The sequence below is a fragment of the Rhineura floridana genome, chromosome 1 (assembly GCF_030035675.1).
Source record: "Rhineura floridana isolate rRhiFlo1 chromosome 1, rRhiFlo1.hap2, whole genome shotgun sequence".
Lineage (NCBI taxonomy): Eukaryota > Metazoa > Chordata > Lepidosauria > Squamata > Rhineuridae > Rhineura > Rhineura floridana.
In genome coordinates this window covers 81764228-81779704 of record NC_084480.1, presented here as the reverse complement: position 1 = coordinate 81779704, position 15477 = coordinate 81764228, and the positions used below count along the sequence as shown (strand labels likewise).

At 40.2% G+C, this 15477-nt stretch overlaps 1 protein-coding gene across 4 annotated transcripts in view; it reads right to left on the bottom strand.

Moving 5' to 3' along the window:
- CSNK1G3 (casein kinase 1 gamma 3) overlaps positions 1-15477 on the bottom strand; it is a 96936-nt gene that overhangs the window by 68758 nt on the left and 12701 nt on the right. For 2 of the 4 annotated variants that reach the window (XM_061625028.1, XM_061625036.1), the window contains exon 2: positions 2883-3315. The exons of 1 other annotated variant lie outside the window; for it this stretch is intronic. In XM_061625028.1, the coding sequence (XP_061481012.1) occupies positions 2883-3060 (178 nt within the window). In that variant the 5' untranslated portion in view covers positions 3061-3315. Of the gene's footprint in view, positions 1-2882; positions 3316-12047; positions 12120-12955; positions 13032-15477 lie in introns of all 4 variants that reach the window. One more of the 4 variants, XM_061625046.1, reaches the window with a different exon arrangement.

Genomic DNA, 15477 nt, shown 5'->3' with positions numbered 1-15477 from the left:
TTTGTTAACTGGCTTGTCAACAGAAATGTAAGATAGGAGAAAGCTTCTGAACCAGAAGACAGTATTTTATTGGATTATGGCTTCTTAAAAAGTGGCAGGGTATAACATAGGTGGGTCAGCTGCTTCCTGGCTTCATGAGCAGCTGCTCATTCATATTCTCAAAGTTCTGAGAACTTTGGAACTGTGGCTCTTTATGGAGTTATTTATTTATTGTTTTATTTATACCCGCCCTTCCTCCTAGCACGAGCCCAGGGCGGCAGAGTTGAAGAACTTTTTCATTACCTTTATTGCTAAATCACAGTTTGAATGCAAAATATACTAAAACTTTCACTTTTAATTACTTATGCTAACATTAAAGGTATAAACACATCTACTAGGGAGTAAGTCCCACTGTACACAGTGGAACGTACTTCCCAGTAATATACACAGGATTATGCTGTAATGGTACAAAAACATTTACTAAAACAAAACATCATAGGGAACAAGTAATTATATGCAGCTCAATGAAATGTGTGGTCTGAAGGAGGAAACACAAAGCACTCCATCCATTCATCCCTCCAGCAACCTATTCCACAGGCCTATAGGAAAGTACTTTGCCTTGTCTGCACCCATTGTAGAGTTAAACAGGGCTGTCAGGTTGAAGGATGGAATATTTCATTCCTCGCACAGATAAATCTGCATTTTTGTTTGTATTGTACTAGCCTGCTTCTTATGCATAAAGCATGACCCTCAACTGCCAGCCCCTTTCGTAATTATGAAACAGGCTAGTAACTTTTGTGGACTTATTGATGAGACTGTACAAGATACCATTTTACATTTGGTAGAACAAGCAACAGTTTGGGAGTTTGGCGAGGACAGCTTCTGAGACAGAAATTTTAAAAGGAATAATTCACAGGCAGATACCCCATAAGCTTAAATAGTATGACTTGCTCCTATCAATTTCATTACAGAAAACCACTTTATAGAAAATATTAATTTTTCCCATTATAAGGCATTGATAAATTTTAAAACATACATGAGGGCCTTCTACAGATACCATCTTATCAAGAGGTCTGTTTCACAAAACATAAGAAGCGGACCGCTAGTGTAGGGGCACCTACCCTTTGAAATTCCCCCTGGAAATATTAGACAGGCGCCATCTCTGTTACCTTTTGGGCACCTACTGAAGACCTTCCTCTTTCAATAAGCCTTTTAAGTAGAGACCTTATCCCAGTCTGCGTCTGTGCTGGAATTGCTTTTTAATATTTTTAAAGCTTTTTTAAAAAATGTCTTTAAAGATCTTTTGTTTTAATATGTTTTTAAAGATGTTGTGTTTTAATGTATTTTAATGTCTGTTTTTATGATGTTTTAGAGTGTTTTAGTGTTTTTGTTTGCCGCCATGGGCTCTTACTGGAAGGAAGGGTGGGATATAAATATATGAGGAGGAGGAGGAGCAGGAGAAGGAGAAGGAGAAGAAAAGGTAGGATAAGCCTGCCAATTATGTAATGAAAATTTGTTTCAAGAAACTATGTGATAGCAATAGGGAAGTATAGAATACACTCAACATTAAGTGCTACGCTTGGACCAGAGGGGTCTAAGTTAAAATCCATAGTGAGCCATGAAACTCATGAGGTGGCATTTGGCTGGTCACTCTTTCAGCGAATCAGGCAAGAACTGAAGAGCTAGATGAACAAAGTACTGTCCCAAGAGAGGCAGGGAAACAAACTAATACTCCCTGCGAGGGGCTCAGAAAGAGTCCTTGGAGCGTTTACTCTTTCTTGCCTCAAGCAACAGGAGAGGAAGACAATACACACTTGGGGGTGTCCTAGCGTCCACTGGAGTAAAATATTTCCCCCCGGTTTGATAATTGTCTATAGCTTATATAAATGAAGTCAGTACATACCACTTGTTGATCTTAAATTATTTTCTTAGCTGCTAGAATGCATTTGTTGATTTTATGTGCTTTGTATATTTATAATAAAAATTAAAAGAAATGTTATAATTATTCTAATAAAATAATGATTACAAGTTTCTAAACCTTTGACCTAGTAACTTAAAAATATAGCAACCTTACTAACAGACATTTAGGGGCATGTTGCTTGGCTGGTTCATACACAACGATACCAACATAATAAACTGCACGTTAATTAAGTCTTGAACAAGCATTGGACCACATGTGCTTTCCTCCTCTCCTATGCTTCTAATAAATTTCTTTAAACCAATTTACCCATTATGTTTGAAACGGGGAACTATAGATTAAAGTCTCTTTACTAACTGGGATCTAAACCCATATTTTGATCCTGGTTTCAAATGCTAATTAGCAAACCAACATTAAGATACCGTTCCCCTTTTTGGATGAATTGGAGAAACTAGTTTTAAAAAACCAAGATTGAAGCATCCAAATGCTCATTCCTGACTCAACAAATTACAGTTTATAGAGCCAATAATGATAAGTCCAAACCTACCAATTCTGTAAATAAAACGCACATCAGCAAAAACAAGGGCTTAATGGTAATGAAAGTATAGTATCATTTCTAATCCTGGGACTCAACACAAATCAAAACCAATCAAAGAACAAAAGTTCAATATTCAGGAATCTACCCCGTACCCAAAGATCCAGCCTGGAACCTATGTACTCAAAATAATACTCATATCACAACTTGAGGCATGAGTTCATTTATGGGTCCAAAAATTACATTTCCCAAGTTTTCAGGAATCAACTGTACTACCTCTACACAAAGCTGACAAATGTATATTAACTACCAGCAGTCACAAACCTGTATTACAGTCCAAATGAACGGATCTCATGATTTTGAAACAGTACACAGTTAACATAATTGCATAACAGGCACTTGAATGTTTCAATGGCATGCACATCTTAATTTAAATGAACAGAGTCTTACCTAATCGTAGCTCTCCAAAATTGCCACACCCAATTTTTTTTCCAACTCTAAAGTTAGGTCCAACCATTAACACTCCAGAATTTGAGGAGCTGCTGCCTCGTGGATTATGACTTGATCGCCCACTAGGCCTTGCCATTCTATCATCCGGTTTGTCCTTATCTTTCTTTTTGCTATCCATATCAAGTTTACGGTACTCCACTTTGAACTTCTTTCCCCAGTCAAGACAGGCAAACTCAAATGGCGTAGAGTAGAAATGGAAACATCACTAGTTAAGTGCTCCAGCTAGTTACTATGAGTCAGCAAGCTGCTGAAGGCAGTCACTGCTTACGTATTCATCCCATTCGCAAAGTATTTTTCCTTCGTATTTGTTAGAGCAAAAATATAATCTCAGTAGATCTTCTATCAGCACCATTTACTGGTGTTTAATGTGCTTCTGTAACAACAACAACAAAAACAACACATTTATTAATCAAGCATCTAAGCATGAAGGTATACAGGTACATGATTATATTATACAGCACTTGATTAGAAGTTTGGTAACTGTTTATCTGTTTAATAATAAACCCATAGAATACCATAGATTTGTGTATGTTGTTAATTGTATCACCTATACATTACAAAATCCACAAATGAAAAAAAAAATCAGGTATGAACCACCAATTAATTATTCTTTGGAAAAGAATGTGCAAGAAAATTAACAAAAGCACACTTGGGCCAATTGACTAGTCAAACATTGTCAAATAGCTGGATATTTAAAGCATTACTTTATTATAACAGTCAAGACAGACCAAAACACAAGTTAAACAACATCTATCTGCTAGAAGAGTCCTAAATTCAGTCCCCCCAGAACGGGGGTGGAGAACCTCCAGCCTGTAGGCCTAATTAGACCCGAGGTAGAAAAAAAGTGGATGTCATTCAATATAACAAGTGGTAGGAGGGAGGTGCCCAGAATGACAAAACAATATGATAAAAAGTCACAATTTTATTCTGTTTTTATAATTAGACCCACCAGGCTTTCCCATTTGGCCAACAAACCATTCTGGTGAAGCCACGCACACACCTGTGTTATATACGTCTGATGTCATATGTCATGTGTACAGATAAAAAAGGCAGCTAGGTTGTGCCAAAAGAGGCTTCTGAAACTATGCCAATGACTGGCAATTCAGAAGCCCCACACACAGTCCTCCTTAAGTGCCAACACACAGCTGATTCTTGGAGCTTCAAAGCACTGCACCATCAAATGTCATTCTGAATCAGATGACTGACAGGTGGGCAGCCCACACATCTGTCAAATTTGCCATGCAAGCTATAGGGAAGATAAGGATCTGTCCCACTGGCCAAATCCAGTTCCCTAGTCTTGTTCCAGCAGTTCTACAGATCATGCCCAATCTCATGGACACCTTCCCCCCTCCCGCAAACAGAATAGACTCAGTAGCAATTCTAACTCCTTGACATTGTCAACTGTTCAGGATTGCTACTTTTTGCTTACAAAAAAAATTTGAGCTAAATGTTTTCATGCATGTGCATAGGTTGTTCTACTGGGATTTCAGGCAGTAACTCAACTGATGGGAAGAGGCTTTGGGTTTATTTATTTGGATAATTTATATATTGCTTACGATTAAACAAAACTAAGCAGGTTACAGCACAAGTCAAAACATCTTAAATAGCAAATGTGAAAAAACCCAACATCCTGGGAATCTCTACATTTTATAAACACAACTAACAAATAAATAGAATGTTCTCTTTAGTATCAAAACACACATTACATATAAAAACCAGCTACAAAACTACAAGGAAAATTCATAACGAACACAGTAAACAAGTCAACAAATTATCCTCTAAGCATCAGGAAGTAAAGTTACAAATAAAAATCAAGCAAGCACTTGTAACTCAGCATTTTAAATAATGTGATAGACAATTAGGCAAAAGAAAATCAACTCGCTTCCCAAATCATCGTACATGAATCAATCATACCATTAAACAAACCAATCCAATTAAATATCTACCGTATATTCCGGCGTATAAGACGACTGGGCGTATAAGACGACCCCCAACTTTTCCAGTTAAAATATAGAGTTTGGGATATACTTGCCGTATAAGACTACCCCTGCTTATGACATGCAGGTACTTAGCAGGAAAACTGTCACTTTTAAACTTATAAATATTAATATTTGGATTGTCCAGTTGTTTTGTTTTTGTGCCTAGGAATTACCACCAAAAACTGGGGAAAGATGTGAGAAATCTTTTTTTTTAAAGCAACATTAAATGCCTAGACTCTAGTTTCCAACACTATGGAGTATTTATTGATTGATTAAGAGAATTTATATCCTGCCCTTTTGCTGTTAAAAACAGAGCTCAGCACAGCTTACAAATATAGTAAAAACAATAAAAATACACAATCAGAGAAAAACAAGCCAAAATGTTAGGAAAAGGAGTCTTTCACACCACATGCTCAGTTCTAAATACTGTTGCAGCAAGTTTTACAAGTTCCTCCAGTATTCCACTGGTGCAGGCACTCAGACATTCAAAGTACTGTATGTTTCTTAGGTTTTATAAAAGCAGAGCTTTGCTTAACTCAAAATTTCTTCTCCCTTTGATAACCACATCTACACAGGTTCCACCTCCATACTCAAAATGAAACTGAGCCTGGAAGTGTACAACAACCCCACACATACCTTGCTAATTCGATTATCAATGCCAGGATGTCTGTCTTATCGACTACTCTCCTGCTCCCCCCCCCCCACACACACACACCGGGCATCATGAAAGACCCAGTCCTGGGCTCAGAAAGAAAATAAATATCTGGTCCTCTTCAAAGTATTGTTAAGCCTCTTGTTTTAATTGAAATAATAATTATAAATTCTTGTTCTTATCACTAATGGGAGTTAATTATCTTGCATATGCTGCTGTTGCTTCTATGGCTGTAACGGAGTGAGGTTAAAGATAAGTGAAATGCAAATAGGGAAAAAAAATACAGAAGGCAGTAACACTTTCCTAAATGTAATACCATACCAACCACAACAAGATTCTTATAAGGCAAAAAACTAAGCATCTCACAACCAGTCAGGATTCCTAACCAAAAACCAAAAATATGATAAATGAAGAAATATTTATATAAGCATAACTATCAAATATATTTATTATTTACACAAACTGTAAAGATATTTATAGTGCAATCCTAAATTTATTTATTCAGAACCAAGTCCCAGCGTATTCAATGGGGCTTACTCAAACAGGGACAGAAATGCAACCTCAAGTGATAAGCAACTTCATTCACACAACCCAAAATTCCGAATCATGCCACTTTACACTGTTTTGCAACTGTTTATACTTGTTTTATGGTTATTGGATTTTAAATGGCTTTATTTCTTGTTGTGAGCTGCCTTGGTTTCCAACCCTACCTCACAGGGGTGTTGGAAAGACTCCATACACACACGCACACACTGCAGATGTATAAATACATACAGCCCATATAATAGTTTATTGTCAAACCAATTGGTCATTGCAGAAAAATCAGTATTAGTTTTTTAAAAATCAGTATTAGTTTCCTACAGAATAAAAACTGTAATACCTAAGTAAGCCCTGCCTACTTGCTTTAAAATAGGACTGGGGGGGGCAGAAAGAGAACACAAACACAATTCTTTTTTACATTCACTCCAAAGTCCCATTGATTTTCAGCACATTCATAATCATGTCTACTCAAAAGTAATTCCTACTGAATTCAATAGGATTTACTCTGGACATATGGGATTAGCACTGTTTTTACCCCCAAAAGCAACTATTGGGAAGGTTTTCAAAACACTGCCCAGGATCTGACTCCTACACACAACAGGGGGAAAAACTGAAATGTATATACCTACCCAATTTATGAGATTTTCAGATAAACAGGAGGGGAAACCACCATTTTCTGGCCTCACAATGAGGTTTTGCAGACACTGCCACCAAACAAACACTTCACTGATTGGCTGAAATCCTGAACGGGCGGGGTTAAAGCTACGAAGTGCTATACAGTAGTTTAAAAAAAGATTTAACCGGGGGGGAGTGCCTGACGTTTTTATATATATCTCGAGAACCGCACCACCTAGAAACTTAATTTTTTTTTTTAATGAAAGCTGAGAATCCGGGCCACCTAAGGGGCTAGCCGGGCGCCGGGTGGCATGCTTAGAATCCGGGTAAAACCCGGCTATCCGGGCAATATGGCAACCCTAATAAGACGACCCCTGGCGTATAAGACGACCCCCGACTTTGGAGAAGATTTTCCAGGGTTAAAAAGTCATCTTATACGCCGGAATATACGGTAGTTCCCTATATAGAAATAAACACAACTTAATCTAACTACAGCTGGAAACATGTATCATTCAGTTCACTCAAGCACACCCTCACATAATGAATCCACTCACATCAAACACGCACATTAACACTCTAAACCAAAATACTCAACTTACTATTTTAGCACACTCTCAGATTATACCCCACACTCTGCAAACATTCACATAATTTTGCATCTTCAATTAACAACCTACTCACATGTCCAAATCTAGACAAATACTGACATACAAGTAAGTAACAATACACAAACACCCACTAAATAAAATGTTCATACCAAACACTTCACTATCTCTCACTTGCGAAGAGCAAGGACAGATTCTATCTCCTTAAACAGGCTTTCATCCTGGGGGTAGAGAAACCACTTTATCCAATTTCCCAACATTCTAGGCAATGGACACTTCTCTCGCCTCTCACCTGTGGGTCCAATTTATTTTATTTATTTATTTAATTAAGCTTACATACCGCCCGACTAGCAGCAGCTCTCTGGGTGGTGAACATTAAAAATACAATAAAAATAACACAAAACTGTACACAAAACTGTACAGTCTAAAATCAAAATATAATAATTTACAATTAACAGGAATTAAAATGCCTCAGAGAAGAGAAAGGTTTTAACCTGGCGCCGAAAAGATGATAGTGTCGGCGCCAGGCGCACCTCCTCGGACAGACCATTCCATAGTTCGGGGGCCACCACTGAGAAGGCCCTAGATCTTGTCACCACTCTCCGGGCTTCCCTATGAGTCAGAACCCGGAGGAGGGCCTTCGTAGTAGACCGTAGTGTACGGGCCAGTTCATATCGGGAGAGGCGTTCCGACAGATATCGTGGTCCCGCGCCGTATAAGGCTTTATAGGTAAGTACCAACACTTTGAATCTGGCCCGGAAGCATATTGGAAGCCAGTGCAAACGGGCTAGCACAGGTGTTATATGCTCAGACCGCTTAGTTCTTGTTAGCAGTCTGGCTGCCGCATTTTGCACTAGCTGTAGCTTCCGAATCGTCCTCAAAGGTAGCCCTACGTAAAGCGCATTGCAGTAGTCCAGACGCGAGGTTACCATAGCATGTACCACTGATGAGAGGTCCTCCTTACTCAGATAGGGACGTAGCTGGGCTACCAACCAAAGTTGGTAGAACGCATTCCGGGCCACCGAGGCTACATGAGCCTCAAGTGTGAGGGAAGAGTCTAAGATGACTCCCAGACTATGCACCTGTTCCTTTAGGGGGAGTGTAACCCCATCCAGGACAGGGTATATATCCACCATCCGATCAGAGAAACCATCCACCAACAGCATCTCAGTCTTGTCAGGATTGAGTCTCAGTCTCCAAGTACTATCCAAGTACTATCCAAATATCAGGTTCTCACCCTACGTTCAGGTAGGGGTCAGTATCTACAAATTTAAATACAATGCCATAGGATCTCACACATTTCTGTATATAAAAAGAAAGAAGGAAAGAAACAAAGAAAACAAAGGCAAGAACCAGCAAAAATACAATGGGGGGTAATGGATTACTCTTGCACTTATGGCGATCCTGACGCAATCCAAGAACAGCAGCAACAGTCAGCTGGTTGCCAAGCTGAAGATAACAAGCCAGATAATGAGGCTCTCAGTCACACAGCTGTTTGCCCACCTCCCTCCAGCCTTGCAAGGCATAGTGGTGATTTCTCTAGGGGAAGGGGGTGGGCAAAACGTTCTTCGACACTTCTTGTATTCCACAGAAATCTTCCTTTCTCCAGCACACTTTGCACCCAAAGACTTTGAGTGGCTCACAGCAGCTTCGGCCAAAAAGCCCCAGTTCCGGAAGCAGCAGCAGTCAGACCAGCTGAAGATAATGAACCAGGTAACAAGGTTCTCAGATAATTAGGTAGTATCTAATTGATGCCCATTTGCTGAAAAAGGGGTCTTTGCCAGCTGTACATTTAGGGGCTAGGCTTTAGAGTAGCTGCTGATGATGGAGCCCAAGGATTGTGTCCAGTTTATTTATTTATTTATTTAATTAATTTATATCTCACCCTTCCTATCAGTAGGAGAGCAGGGCAGGATATAAATTTATGTTCCTTTGCTGACAAAAAGTTCTTTGGTCTAGTGGAGCATTCTGTTAACTGAAAAGGGATTGAGATTATCTTCCGCAATTCTCCCTCACCACTACAGCCCCTTGCACCCAATCCAAATGTGCTCTGGAGGTTCATAGACCCTTCAGAACAGTGTGGGAGGTGGCACAGTGTTGAAGTGTGTGCGTTGTTGCATGAAACAGCATATGTTACATTGGAGTTAAGTTGAGCAAGAAACATCACAGAGGCATTAGATCAGGTTAAGAGTCTTTACTACAAGACATTATGGCTTAAGGCTTTAAGATTACATGTAGAGTTGCTCCCCCCCCAGGAGAGAAGTTCTCAGTTCAAAGACATGACACAGAAGACAACCTCTCAGTTCAGAGGCAATATACAGAAGACACAACTTACAGACTCTGTTAGAACTTTCCCAATTGCTATCCCACGTTACCATGACAACCGCTGGCCTTGGATGTCTGCTCACTCTCAGGCCAGGAGATAACAGTTACTTCTCCAAACTTGCAGGCTTTATGGAAAACAACTAGAGACAGTAATGCCTATGGGTCACAACCCAACACACAGGAGCTGCAGAAGGAAGAGGAATCACCAAAGAAGGCCCTGATTCCAGCTCAGCTAACATAAGATGCCACTGGGCATCTGAGAGGCTTCCATCAGCAGAGAAATACCAACTGGAAGCAATCCCTGGGCTCTACCTTCAGCTGCTCAAAAGACCAATCCTTAAATGTACAGCTGCCAAAATGGTGCCAGTCACCTCTACTGTTCTCTTATTAAGGGGTAGAGTGGAGTGGAGTGGAACATATGGCACAGTCACAACACAAACATGAGTACCATAGAACAATGTAGCCACCTACAATGCAACCATTTTCATGGGATGCCTTCAAACATGAGCACTAGAACAGTGCACACAGGTAGATTAATTACAAAAATAACTTAGACTTTTTTATGTTCTCTGCTTCTGACAATAAGACAAAAGCACAAACTTTTAGTCAAGTCAGTAAAATATTCACTTGCAGGCCTAAATCTGGGCCACTGAAATCATTGTCTTGGGACTTCATCCTTATTTTCCTGTATAGAGCAATAACAGCACAAAGTAAAAGAAACTAGGTCATGTGGATTAACAGAAGGAGAGGACAGGAACTTCAGAGAGCAATGTAATATAGGTGCTGGTAATCTCTTTAAAAGATCTGTAACCCTAACATCTGTAGAAATAGGAAACAAGGGCCCTCTTCTGCCATGAGATAAACCATAATGCAATGACTGACCCAAAATTATTAATGACTTTATGGGTTATTTGGATGTAGACAAATAATAAAGCAGTTATTTCAAAACAGTTGACCAGCCAATTTACAGTGTTCCAAACTACCTCCTCGAACACTGCAACCTCTCTGGAACATTGAGTAGGATTAGCGATGTGAAAGCTCAGGAAAAAACCTGGAAAAAATCAGGGAAAAACCCTTTCCCCCCATTTTCTCCCACTTTTTCAGTAGAAAAACAGGAAAAATGGGGGGGGTTCCCAACTTTTTCTGGGTTTTTTCTGGGCCTTCACATCTCAAAGTAGAATCAACAACTATTAAAAATGTGTGCTGTTCCCCTTTCACCATAATCTCATCCCTAAGGCTCTGGCTGTTTATTCTCCTGTGTTCCCAAGGTAGAAGTTAGGTGCATCAGTGTCTCTCAGTCCTTCAGCAACTCTCCCTGACACTTTAAATCAATCTGCAGGCCAGACCCAGTGTTCCAAATCCCTTTGAGGGAAGAAATTTAGAGCAAGATCTCCACAGAAAGTTGGAGAAATCCTTAATGTCTGAAATATTTATGAGGTAAATTTGGTTTTGGTTTTTGGTGGCCCTAGTTCCATTCCTTTACCATTGGGTGCCTATCTGGGCCTTTACATGAATGTGCTATTTACAAACTACCATATCCCACTGGAGCTAAACCCACAGGCTGAATAAGCAACAGGCATTTGATGAAATGAAAAGGAGTTCCGATATCTAAAGTAATGATATAGGCAAGCAAAGCAGAAACCAAAAATTCCAACAGAAGGGAAAGATTTTTCAGAGTGTAAAATCTATTACTCAGCCACAACTGACTATTGACACTTGTTTAACATAGCAATCCAATTCAGGGGAAGGTGGGGGAAGAAGGGCCAGCAAGAAGCTCCGCAGCATCCATTCGTATTCAGGAGCCAGCAGATCATCGGAACACGGGCTCACCTAGGAGCTGCACACATGAATGGAAAAGAAAAAGCCGGCTCTCACAAATACTCCTACTGGTGAGTAAGTGCTCCCCATTGACTTCCATTATAGTTATTTTCTTACACCAGCCTTTTTCTTAGCATAACTTTGGCCCAGATCGGGACCTGCAGGAGCACTCTGAACAGGAGTTGGAAGTTGCATAAGTCTTCCCCTCAACTCCTCCTCCGATACACCACTGGAATGCCCCTTTTTCAGGCTACCAACTTCCACTGGCACCCCTTCCCAGCCAGGGGTCCACTACATCCAACTCCCCTCAGCCCAGCACAAATACAAGTTGGATTGCACTCTAAAAGAGTAGATAAAAAAAAGTAAACACCATCACCACAGAAAAGCTTTTGAGGTAATTTTCAGATGCTCATCATTATTTTAACTTCATTGCCAATGCAGAAAATATTAGTTCAGAATTGAAACTAGATTTCAAGTTCCTAGGCAGCACCAACACTTTTTTTAAAAGGCACTTATAATTTTTCCCAGTATTATATCATAGTATCGTGCAGTTTTTCCATAGTCAACTTGCCTCTGAACTTTCCATCATTTCAAAGCACTGCTTGTTAAAGTTCCGTCTTTCCAGCACACCACTTCCTGAAAACTAGGGAAACCAACATCAAATTAAACAGATTCAAAACTAGTACTTTTTCCTTGCCATTATACTGAAACTATTACACACGGTTATGTCTTCTCTTCCCAATCAACTCACTTTGTTTGGCTGTTTCTCCTTATACATTTTTACTAGGAAACTGGCTCATCTACTGGCCATTCATTTTAATTCCCCTCTCCTGAGTCCCTAGACACATGGTTCAGATTTACAACCACAAGTCTTGTTTCTGTTATTTGGGCCAATTGCAGGTGTTGCCACCACTCAGCATGTGCTCAGAGGCACATGTTACCAAATTCTTCCAAGCTACACAGGAAGTAGATTGGACTGCGAAAGACCAACTCAAATTGTGTTTGCATTGTTTACAAATTTGTAGGGCAGTACAATATCTCAGAGAGGAGGTCAGGCCTCCTACTCCCCTTATACATTCACTATAGCTGCCCAATTCTCCTGCTTTTTAAAGTTTGATTGAAATATCTGTTAGTTATAGGTACATTCTCAAACTGCAATGGTTTTTTCTCTATTAAAGAATATAAAAAAGAATGGACAACCTTTTTGCTCCCAAGGGCCATGTGCAGTGGGGGTGAGCAATGCCAGAGGTGTAGCTGGAGCTAGATTGCAATGGGAAAGAAAGCATGCCTTCCATGCTATTATACTCTCCCTAAGTAGCCAAATGTGGCACAGGTAGATAGCTTGGGCACCCATGGTGGATCACACTTAAGGCCTGCAAGGACCACGTGGGGGCTGGCTACATGTGCTCTGAAGTAATCATTGACTTTCTCACCTTTCCACAAATCTTCATATAATTTCTTTTTGTAAATCATACCTACCGAAGAAAATGTTCCAGTATTTATATGTTTTTCCCGCCATCACAATTCCCACACTGTTTTATTCGCAGAAGACATTCTGAAAACAAGAATGCATTTATCATCAGCAATCAATCCAAATTAATTTTTATACACTGTACTATGAATACTCAGATTTTGGTGTGTTAACATTTTCGAATTTTGTCCAGCAGATATGCTTTTACAGTCATACTGCAGTGTGGACTGAAAACTACACTAGCAACCTATTTCTCACAGGCTGTATGGAATATTAAACAGTTGCTATATTGTAGACTCCCTGAATACCTGAACTCGCTTCTATTCTCCTATTTCTCCACAGTATGAGCATGATGAACAAATCACCCGAAGTACATTTAGCCATTTACCTACTTGCTTTTGGAGACCTTGGGCTATATCCAATTGTGTCTTTCTGTAAGTGGAAGATGCTTGGATCTAATGGAGGCCTCCACTAATGGAAGGGGGAGGGAGAGAGAATTTTGCCAATTCCCACTTCCTCATACATATCCAAACCCTATGGAGTAGATGGGGAAGGAAAGGACTGTAGGAGCAAGAGGGAATTGACAAAAATTGCCTTAACCCCCCACCTTGTCGGCAGAGGTGTCCACTGGATCAAAAGCTCTTCTGCAAACTGAACAGTGCATATGAATTCCACCCACTGTCACTAAAAAATCAGCTTCTGTATCACAGATCTAGAAAGTAGCCAAGGCAACTCTGATTTTTAAAGGTGGGTGCAGGAAATAACAGGCAACTTAAATTGAAACTGTTCTCAGATAAACTTGTGGAAAACATCGCTGAAATTATCAACCACATAAATCAGAGGTGGGGAGTGTTTTCTGGCTGCTTTATCTCTCCACCCCTGCGGGCCAAATTTAACAAGTAAGCAGGTCCACCCACATGTAATTCACCTGATGTTATTATGATGTCAAGTGATGCTGCGCTTTGAAGCCCCAACTGTCAATACCTCAAAGAGCAGCACAGGCTGTTGAAAACCCTTTTGCAAGCAGCCCCACACTGCTCTTTAAACCTCTGAAAATGTATATCAGGTAAGCATGGCTTGCCTATAACAGTCCCACAGGTCAAATGTGGAGGCCTGGCAGGCCAAATTTAGTTTGCAGGGCAGAGGTTTTCCGCCTCTGATGTAGATAAACAAGTCCTGTTGAAGAATAATCAGTGTGGCTTCTACTAAGTTAAGCCCTGTCTCTCTAATCTTTTAGAGTTCTTCGGAGAATGTCAGCAAACATCCAATAGACATTGTATACTTGGATTTTTAGAAAGATTTTGGCCAAGTTTCTCACCAAAGGCTCCTCATCAAAGGTCGAGAAGATCACTATCTGGTTGCAGAAAAGAAACCAAACAGTGGTAATAAGTGGACAATACTCACAATGGAAGGATGCAAGAAGTGGAGTGTGCCAACAATCTGTATGGGGACTGGTGTTTTAAATTGTTCATAAACTGGATGAGTGGTAACTTAAGTCAAATTTGTGGATGACACCCAATTATTTGGTGAAACCAAAGCTAACTATGAAGAGCTCAAAAAGGATCACTGTGAACTGCATGAAATGAACAAAAGGGCAACAAAACACCATTAACTATGGTGTCCTCCTGGAATGACTCAGAGGAATGGGAGTTGGAGGCACTGTATTATAGTGGTTCCCCTCCTACCTGCAGGGTGTCACCAGCAAGTAGTACTAGGAGACTATTGCTCAGATCCACGGCTTTGGGGTTCTGGGGTCCCACAACAGACTATTTTGTCTCCTATGCTATTTAACCTCTATATGAAGCTGTTGGATACCATCATCTGAGCATTTGGAGCACATCATCAGTATTTTGATGACATGCAGCTCTTCATATCCATTATATTTGAATCAGGAAAGGCTGTGCAGGTGTTGGGATGGTGTCTGGAAGAGGTGAAGGGTTGAATGGGGGCTAATAACCTGAATAAGATGGAGGTACTGTGGGTGGGTGGTTACTATATCCAGGAATTAGGTGTCCTGGGAGGGGTTGCATTCCCTCTGAAGTTCCAGTGAACTTCCAGTGAGCTACCAAGCCCATTTCAAGGTGTTAATACTAGTGTACAAAGCTCTAAATTAGGAATTCCCAAACTGTGGACCACCAGTGGTCCAAGAGGTCCATGGTATGTCTATGGATTTGTGGTTGAAGATGGGCAATGGCACATCCATAACACTGAATATTCACACTGGCAGTGCCGCCCTGGGCAGCATAGGGTGGGATATAAATTTAATAATAATGGTTTTTAATTTTATTGCTTCTTTTCTTATATTGTATTTTATCATATTACAAGTTGAATTCTATAGAGTTAAAATTGCTACAACAAGCAGAAAAATCATTAAATAGTCTGCCAAGACCCTCAGCCATTTTTGAGTGATCCATGGGGCAAAACATTTTGTATCCACTGCCATAAACAGTTTGGACCCAAGTACCTAAAGGAGCAAACTCCAGCTTGGGCCCTACAATCTGTAGGGGAGGCCCTGTGGGTGGTGACGCCT